The sequence below is a fragment of the Propithecus coquereli genome, unplaced genomic scaffold (genome assembly GCF_000956105.1).
Source record: "Propithecus coquereli isolate 6110/MARCELLA unplaced genomic scaffold, Pcoq_1.0 Scaffold399, whole genome shotgun sequence".
Lineage (NCBI taxonomy): Eukaryota > Metazoa > Chordata > Mammalia > Primates > Indriidae > Propithecus > Propithecus coquereli.
The window spans coordinates 447,302-456,860 of NW_012149718.1; the positions used below are offsets into that span (position 1 = coordinate 447,302).

General features: G+C 46.7%; 1 protein-coding gene across 2 annotated transcripts in view; it reads left to right on the forward strand.

Annotated features, from left to right (window-relative positions):
* The first annotated feature begins 401 nt into the window (after window positions 1-401).
* MCM3AP (minichromosome maintenance complex component 3 associated protein) overlaps window positions 402-9,559 on the forward strand; it is a 44,371-nt gene continuing 35,213 nt past the window's right edge. Inside the window, exons 1-7 of one of the 2 annotated variants that reach the window (XM_012652691.1) lie at window positions 402-647; window positions 1,114-2,440; window positions 2,684-2,907; window positions 5,773-5,851; window positions 6,102-6,246; window positions 8,051-8,241; window positions 8,867-9,006. In XM_012652691.1, coding sequence (XP_012508145.1) covers window positions 1,216-2,440; window positions 2,684-2,907; window positions 5,773-5,851; window positions 6,102-6,246; window positions 8,051-8,241; window positions 8,867-9,006 — 2,004 coding nt within the window. In that variant the 5' untranslated portion in view covers window positions 402-647; window positions 1,114-1,215. Of the gene's footprint in view, window positions 648-1,113; window positions 2,441-2,683; window positions 2,908-5,772; window positions 5,852-6,101; window positions 6,247-8,050; window positions 8,242-8,866; window positions 9,007-9,559 lie in introns of those variants that run through there. The other variant, XM_012652692.1, reaches the window with a different exon arrangement.

Below are 9,559 nucleotides of genomic sequence, written 5' to 3' on the forward strand. Positions count from 1 at the left end.
GCCGTCTTTGGCTGGGGGCTTTCCGCGGGCCCACACCGCTGAGTACGACGCCCTCATTCTGGAGAGGAGGAACCCGCCACGCACGTACCGCTATCTGAAGCCGGCGGAGCCTGGGCAAGGACACGGCGGAGGCGCGAGAGCGGTGGCCCACCCCACCGGAAGCCTCACTGGAAGTCCCGCCGCCACCGGCAGAGCGGAACCTGAAGGCAGTGGGACCCGGTGGGACCCGGCGGCGCGGAGCGGACCGGAAGTCAGTTCGCCGCGACTTTCCGCCCGCCGGGCGCAGTGAAACGCTGGCTGCCGCGGCCTGTTCCTGCGCCCCCATCTCGGCCCCGAGGGACGCAGCGCGGTGGCGGCGGGCGGCGGGCCTCGCTGTGCTGCGGACGGTCGGCGAGCGGCGCCTGGAGGCCGGGCCGGCGCGGACGCCCGCTGCCTGCCCCGCGGAGCCCTGCGCTCCCCTCCGCAGCGTCGCCGACGGAGCGGGCTGGGCGCCGCGGCCCCTGCGAGCCCGGGCGGCACAGCGGCCTTCGAGACCCTTCGCCGGTGAAAGACCCCCCCTCAGTGCGGCCCTCCCGCCCGGAGGCTGCGTCCGCGTCTGCGTGTGAACGCGCTGGTCCTTCGAGCGAGTTCCTGGGGCGGTCGCTAGGGTATGAAAAACAGTGTTTCTGTGCTTGGGAACGGTACTGAGTGCTCCGGGTACTGGGAGAAAAATTAGGTGGGAGGAAACGCTGGAACACTAATGTTTTAACAATGTTACATTGTAAATCTCTGGCCATGGAGAGAGGAAGAAGTCGGAGAAATTCCTCTCTTTAAATTGAAAGGTATAACGGCATTCATATTTTATTAATAATTGAGGTTTTTCGTGAATTTATCAATTCAGTAAAATGATTCGGATTTTTAAAAAAAAATCACAAAGTATCAAGCTTTAATCCTCTGCAACAAAGTAACTGTTTGTACCACTCTCTACTCTGCCCTCCAGCAAAAGAACCTATTGGCTCTCAGTGCTTTGGCTGCCTTTTAAGTAATTATCTTTAGAGTATGACATGATCAAAAATTCGTTTATTAGTCTTCTAGCAGAATACAGTTGTGATGATCTGAATTTTTGTCTTTCAGCTTATCTTGACGGTGAAGGGAGCTCCCTAGTGCAGCATACTAAGGAAGAAGACTAATTTTGTACACACAATATTTATTACCTTTTAATAATTGGATCAGAAGATGAACCCAACAAATCCTTTTAGCGGGCAACAGCCTAGTGCTTTCCCAACATCTAGTAGTGCCATAGGATCATTTCAGCCTAAGCCACCGTTTCGATTTGGTCAGCCTCCTCTTTTTGGACAAAACAATACATTATCTGGGAAGAGCTCAGGATTTTCACAGGTACCCAGCTTTCCAGCGTCTTCTGGAGTAAGTTATTCCTCTTCAGTGCAAACATCAGGATTCACCCAAACTTCAAGTGCTGGACTCTTTTCCGGACTTGAACACACTCCTCCTACCTTTGTAGCTACCTCTGGGCCTTCAAGTTCATCTGTGCCTGGAAACCCAGGATTTAGTTTTAAATCACCCACCAATGTTGCGGCTTTCCCAAGTACTTCTACTTTTGGACCAGAAGCTGGAGAAACAACAAGCTCTGGTTTTGGGAAAACAGAATTCAGCTTTAAACCTCTGGAAAATGCAGTGTTCAGACCAATATTGGGGGCTGAATCTGAGCCAGAGAAAACCCAGAGCCAGATTACTTCTGGGTTTTTCACATTTTCCCACCCAATTAGTAGTGGGCCTGGAGGCCTGGCCCCTTTTTCTTTTCCTCAGGTGACAAGTAGTTCAGCTACCAATTCAAATTTTACTTTTTCAAAACCAGTTAATAGTAATAATTCATCATCTACTTTTACTCCTCCTTTGTCAAATCAAAATGTAGAGGAAGAGAAGAGAGGACCTAAATCGATATTTGGGAGTCCTAGTAGTGGCTTCAGTAGCTTCCCAATGTCATCTTCTGGGGCGCTGGGCGAACCCTTCCCAGTTAGCAAAACAGATGTCAGACAAGGGTGTGAAGAAGGTATTTCCCCGATGGAGCCACTTCCCAGCCTCATGAAAGGACTGAAAAGGAAGGAGGACCAGGATCGTTCCCCAAGGAGACACGGCCATGAGACAGCAGAAGATTCGGACCCCCTGTCCAGGGGCGATCATCCTCCAGATAAACGACCTGTCCGCCTGAATCGACCCCGAGGAGGCACTTTGTTTGGTCGGACGATACAGGATGTTTTCAAAAGCAATAAAGAAGTAGGTCGTCTGGGCAACAAGGAATCTAAAAAGGAAATTGGCTTTGTTGAGTCTGGGGAAAGTGACCACATGGCCATTCCAGGAGGGAGTCAGTCTGTCCTGGCACCTTCCCGGCTTCCAGGTGTGAATAAAGAGGAAGAAACCGCAAGTAGAGATAAAAAAGAAGGTGAGCTCTCGACATGTACCACATAGAGTAAATCCTGCTGGCGGATTCTCAGTAAGTTTCTCTGGCCATTAGCTTGATTTTCCAGATAAAGCCCCGATAAACATTGGGGATCTTAACATGATAGGACCTTGGAGCAGGTCTTACGTCCATGAAAATTTCCTTTGCTTTTGCACAGTTGGTGCCTCCTGTTATTTGAAAGAGTTACATCTCATGGATTTACGCGTCTGTTCTCTGAACTCCTAGATTCTCTAAGAGGAACTCCTGTGCGTCAGAGCAAAAGAAGTGAGAGCACAGACAGTCTTGGGGGCTTGTCTCCCACTGAAGTCACAGCAATCCAGTGCAAGAACATCCCTGACTATCTCAACGACAGGACCATTCTGGAGAACCACTTCAGCAAAATTGCTAAAGTGCAGCGCATCTTTACCAGGCGCAGCAAAAAGCTTGCAGTGGTGCATTTTTTTGATCATGTGAGTACTCTTGACTTGCCATTGGTTACCCTAAATTTGAACTTTGCTAATTTAAAGCCTTTTTTTTTTAATCCATCAGTTATTTGCTATACTGTAAGAAAAGTACTCAAATACTTTCTTATTAACTTAGAGAGGCTGTGGTAGCACTATTTATTTCATAACTTGGAGTCGTTTGTGAAAAGCTCCAGGTCCCTGCAGGGCGCTGTATCCGAGAGATGCTGGGAGAGTGGTTCCCATGAAGTCAGATTCATCTGAAAGGCTTTGGAGTGGCTCTGTAACCACAGAACTTTTCAAACTTGAGTCTTTGGGTTTTGTTTTTGTTTTGTTTGGTCATGATACATGATCACTGTAAACATTCAAACAACATGGAAAAAGTGAAACCCCTTCATAACACTGTCCCCCAGAGATAATGGCTGTTAATCCCTGGGTTTGTATTGTGACTTTAAATGTACGCATAATACATTGCTGTAGGGTGCCTGTGTGCATGGCGCGCTCGTGTTATGTAGCTTTATATTGTTATTATTTTTTCTGAATATTCTTACGTTGAAAGTTCTGTAGGAATGTATAAAGTAGAAGGCATATTTTATGAGTTTTTTTTAATGATAGAAGTATTGCCTGTCAATGTAGGGAGACGACCCAGAAAGCTCTACTGAGGGGAATATAAAGTCACTCAAGTTCTACCCCCGATGATAACAGCTATGAATATTTTGGTTTTTGCAAATATGTAGTCAAATATTTGGTCTTTGCAAATATGTAGTCATACTGTTTTTACACAAATGGGATCCTACTGCATATACTGTTTGATGAACTCTTCATGTAGTAATCTTCACTATTTTATGAAATCAATAAACAGTCTAGGATGGGATTATTAAATGCCACATGGCATCCTATCCTGTTTACTTGGCCATTTTCCTGTTTTTGGATATTTTTGTGCATACATTTATGATTAATTTATATCCTTTTTTTAAATCCTTGAAAATAAAAATGTTGTGCCAAAATATACAGTAGTCCTCCACTTTCTTCAGTTTCAGTTACACATGGTCAACTGCAGTTGGAAAACATTATACACAATGAGGTATTTTGAGAGAGAGAGAGACCATATTCACAAACTTTTATTATAGTATGTTATAATTGTTCTATTTGATTACTAGTTCCTGTTGTTAATCTCTTACCGTGCCTAATTTATTATGTAAATTGAACTTTATCATAGGTATATATAGGAAAAAAACAAAGTATATATATATGAGTTGATACTATCCAAGCTTGGAAGCCTCCACTGGGGGTCTTGGAATGTTTCCCTGTGGATGAGAGGGAACCGGTGTAGTCACAGGACTTTTAACATGTACTCCTTCCTACCGATCTTTTTATCGGTGCTTCATTGGCATTAATTACATTCACAGTGATGGGCAACCATCACCACTATATATTTCCAAAACTTTTTCATCTTTCCAAGCAGAAACTCTGTAACCATTAAGCATTAATTCCCTGTCCCTGTCCCAACTCTGGTAACCTCCAGTCTACTTTCTATCTATGAATTTGCCTATTTTAGATATTTCATATACATGAAATCATACAACACTTGTCTTTTTGTATCTGGCTTATTTGACATAGCATAATGTTTTCAAAGTTTGTCTGTCTTGTAGCGTGTATCAGAACTTCACTCCTTTTTATGGGTGAATGACGTTCCAGTGTATGGATGGACCACATTTTTATTTCTCCATTCATCTATCGATGGACACTTGGATTCTTTCCACCTTTGGCTATTCTGAAAAATGCTCACTGGCATACAAGTATCTGTTTGAGTCCCTGCTTTCAATTTTTTGGGGTATATTCAGGGGTGGAATTGCTGGATAATATGGTAAACCTCTTTTTTTTTTTTGAGACAGGGTCTTGCTCTGTCCCCCAGGCTAAAGTGCAGTGACATCATCATAGCTCACTGCACCCTCAAACTCCTGGGCTCAGGAGATCCTCCTGCCTCAGTCTGCCAAGTAGCTGGGACTACAGGCGCACACCTCCACGCCCAGCTAACGTTTAAATTTTTATGGAGACGAGGTCTCGCCATGTTGCCCAGGCTGGTCTCGAACACCTGGGCTCAAGCGATCCTCCCTCCTCGGCCTCCCAAAGTGCGGGGATTACAGGTGTGAGCCACTGCACCCTCCCCATTTGTTTTTTTTCTTTTGAGATAGTTTTATGGACAATCCCCATTTGTTTTTAAAGTTATTTTTTGCCTATTGCAATGTGCTTATTCTCCTAGCTGAACCTAAAATACTTACATCATAACTCGTACATAAATATGTTGCTACTGTAAACAACTAATCGATGCACAGTGGCAAGCGCCTCCATCTCTCCTGTTTCCCAGGAGCAGCCCCAGTTACCTCGTGTGGTGTGCATTTTTCTACACATCTGTGTAAGCATATCTACAAGTACACTAACATGTAGCTGGGTGTTGTGTGATAGATGGTATTCCGTATGTGTCATTCTGGAACTTCCTGTTCTGGAACTTCCTTTTGTGCGTCAATGGGACTTGGCAACCTTTCTGTGTCTGTGTATGTGATCAGCTGGTGAGAATCACCTCACCAAATGCCAAAGAGGTCAAGTTTATGGTTCCATCACAGCAGAGTCGTTAATGTCAAAAAAAAAAAGGCAACAAACACGCTTGTGTGACAGGTAAGGGAGGTGAGGTCTGCAACTGCCACAGCTGGAGGGACACAGACCGTGGTGGGTGGATGTGTCACTCTTGGACCAAGAACGGTGGCTCCTTGTGTTCTTGAATGGTCTGTTCTGCTCATTGCATTTGAGTTTTCAATCTCTTTTGCTTTGGTGTCCTGATGTCCTCACACCGGGTGGTTGTGGACTGTTTTCCAGGCATCTGCAGCCCTGGCTAGAAAGAAGGGGAAAGGTTTGCATAAAGACGTGGCTATCTTTTGGCACAAGAAGAAAATAAGTGAGTTTTCAACTGTTCTTCTCACAGTCTCTAATGCTCTGTGTTTGAGGCCCTGTGTGTGGGAGCCCCTCCCCAGGGCCAGTGGGGGGCTGCTCCCAGCAGACCTTGTGTCTCCTAGTTACTTCCCTGGGCTCTTTCTAACCTCCCGTGGCAATGATAAGAATGCTCCTTTCCCAAAAGGAAAAGAGAAAAGTCCAGTATCAAGCGATCTGGGATAGCATAAACTCTTCTCTGCCTCCTGTGTCCTCAGGTCCCAACAAAAAACCCTTTTCCCAGAAGGAGAAGAAGCCAAGTGCAGAAGAAGCCAGCCAGGGCACGGAGGACACGCCCTTTCAACACTCTCCTCTTGGCAAGCCCGCAGGGAGGGCTGTGGCCGGCGGCCTCCTGAGTAAAAGGTGGGACCGATCCCTCCTAATGACTGTGTTCGGGAAGGGCAATGGGATTAGGGCCCGATTCGGGGCTGAGGGGTGTGGGGGGAGACAGTTGCTGAGAACTACTGGGGGCTGAGTGGCAGGGGGTCCTCCTGAACCCACCCCTCCAGCCAGCATGGGCTGGTGGTCCCTGGCCAGAGGATTTGGAGACGGTTTTCTGACTCTGGCACTGCCAGCTGCATGGGTGGTGGACCCTGCTGATTCTTATGTACCCTCTGGCCCAGGTGGCTGAGAAAGCCCTCCTGTGGCCTTTTCCCGCATCTAGGCATTTTCTCTGGAGACTGGTCACAGAGCTCTTGCAGCTAGTCTAGTCCTTTTAGCTGCAGCTGCGGGAGATCCCAGCGTCCTTTCTACTCAGGGAGGTTGCTTCCTTGGGCCTGCAGAGCTCCTTTCTGTGTGAGGTGCTGCCCAGTGGGTGCTGGGGTGCAGTGTCCCGCGGCCAGCCACCATCCGTGCAGTCGTGTGCAGTTCCACCTGACCGCACACACGTAGAAGCAGTAACTCTGCCCCTTGGAACGGCTGTTCCTGGTAATCACTCTGTCGGTTTCCAGCGTGGCTGTTTGTGGGCCCAGCTTACCACAGCGACGCACGCTCTGCTGAGCTGGCTGGTGCGTGACGGGAGCTCTGTGCCCCGAGCCTTTCCTCTCACGTGGGCGCTGCCTCGACAGGACTCGGTTTCACCTTTCATGTTCTGGCCAATGTGTCGTCTTCCTCACTTTCCATTTTGTAACTATCCATGCAGTTTCTGGTTTGCTTTTTCTTTTTTATTTCTTACTCGGCCAATCTTACTTCTTCTTTTACATTCAGGTTCAGAAAATGATGAAGGCCAGCTAGAACATGGTGCAGCTGGGAGAGAATGCCGGGTTCTCTTACTGTGTCCTTCTGCCAGAATAAATTCCTGTATAAAAACGTGGACATAATATTTCCTTATGCTATTAAATTTTTTTCAGGTTGAATTTCATTTCTTTGAGATAGAAATCTATAAGTGTTCATTTTAGCTATTTAAATGAGCTCATCTTTTTAAAAGTATGAAATATTCCAAAATTTTTAAAAAAATCATTGAATACCACTTTTGTGCCTGACGCCACAGCACTCTAGCCCGGGCAACACAGTGAGACTCTGTCTCAAAAAAAAAAAAAACGTGGACATAATATTTCCTTATGCTATTAAATTTTTTTCAGGTTGAATTTCATTTCTTTGAGATAGAAATCTATAAGTGTTCATTTTAGCTATTTAAATGAGCTCATCTTTTTAAAAGTATGAAATATTCCAAAATTTTTAAAAAAATCATTGAATACCACTTTTGTGCTTGTCACTGGCTCTATCAAGGCTCATCTCGGCCAGGTGCGGCGGTTCACACCTGTAATCCTACCACTTTGGGAGGAGGAGGCAGGGGGATCACTTGAGGCCGGGAGTTGGAGACCAGCCTGAGCAAGAGCAAGACCCTGTCTCTACAAACATAGACAAAATTTAGCCCGGCGTGGTGGTGGCACCTATAGTCCCAGCTACTTGGGAGACTGAGACAGGAGGATCGCTAGAGCCCAGGAGTTTGAGGCTGCTGTGAGCTGTGATGACACCACTGCACTCCAGCTGGGGTGACAGAGGAAGACCCAGTCTCAAAAACAAAGGCTCATCTCATTTCAATGCTTACAGTTTCTTAGCTTTAAGGGAGAGAAAATCTTGAAAGATGAAGGGATACGTTCAGAAATGGAAATGATGTAACGGCCAGGGTGATACAAGGGCCCTTGATGTGTTGTTCCCCATGTAGCTCTCCAGTGAAGAAGCCGAGTCTAATGAAGACCCTCCAGTTTGAGGGAGACCTTTTCGACTCAGGCTCCGAGGGCTCTGAGGGCCTCGGGCCCTGCGTGTCATCCCTCAGCTCCCTGATCGGCACAGTGGCTGAGACGTCTGAGGAGAAGTACCGCCTACTGGACCAGAGAGACAGAGTCATGCGCCAAGGTGCGGCCTATGGCGAGGAGGGTCCAGGAGCCCTGGGAAGGGCGTGGTGAAGGCGTCTTCTTTCCGCGGGGCTCTGTGGTGTTGGGTCTGTGGCCTCTGATGCATTTGTGACTGTTCAGTTAGTAGTCGTGGCTGACTGACTCTGGTCAGGACCCAGTCACTTTCCATCGTGTGATTCTTGTTACGTTGAAAACTTTAGGAATACCAGGACGGTTTTAGAACAGTGGTATATTTTGAATATTTGCATTTGTAACAAATTGGTCCTTTCAGTAAACATGCTGCACCATGATTGTTTATCACTGAGGTCATGATAAGAGTAACAGAACACTGGTGGAACGTCTGGCTTAAAGTGTGGGTATGCCCTCACCTTTAGTCTGCAGTGAGGCTGTCTGTTGGGGGTGGGTGGCCTCAGGGGTCTTTGTCAGCTTTGATGTCCACGGCCCAGAGGGGTAGGCCGTAAGTCCCTTCCTCTGGGACCCATAGTTGTAGAAGTATTTTTCTTTTTCTTGGTAATTTGTGTTTTTTTTTTAATTTTAATGTTTCCTTTTATCATTATGAAAATACACTTCTTTGGGTTCCTGCTATCTGTGTGGTACGTTCTTACCATTTACTCGGCGTCATCTAGCTCGGGTGAAAAGAACCGATCTGGACAAAGCGAGGACTTTTGTTGGGACGTGCCCGGACATGTGTCCTGAGAAGGAACGGTATATGCGGGAGACCCGGAGCCAGCTGAGTGTGTTCGAAGTGATCCCGGGGACTGACCAGGTGAGCTCTGTGTCCCCCTATAGGAAGGGGGAAGGTGTGCAGGAGAGGGGTTATTCTTTGTACTTTCTGTACATATGGATACTTGATGTGGGTGTTTGCTTTTTTCAGAGGGTTGTGGGGATTTGTGCTAATTTTTTTTTTTCTTAGCCTTTCACTCTGTCACCGTGGCTGGAGTGCAGTGTTGTCATCACAGCTCACAGCAGCCTCAAACTCCTGAGTTCCAGTGATCCTCCTGCCTCAGCCTCCGAAGTAGCTGGGACTATAGGCCAGGCCACCATGCCTGGCTAATTTTTTCCATTTTTTGGTATAGATGAGTCTCGCTCTTACTCAGGCTGGTCTGGAGCTCCTGACCATAAGCCATCCTCCCACCTCAGCCTCCCAGAGTGCTGGGGTTATGGGCGTGAGCCACTGCGCCCACCTTACTTCTGTTCTTTTCTATGCTTGTTTTACACATTTGAGATTATTCTTTGAATATAATTTTGTTGTATTTTTTTCATTTAAAATTATGTGCATTTTCCTTTGTTATGATAAACTCTGAACATTTTTTTTTTTT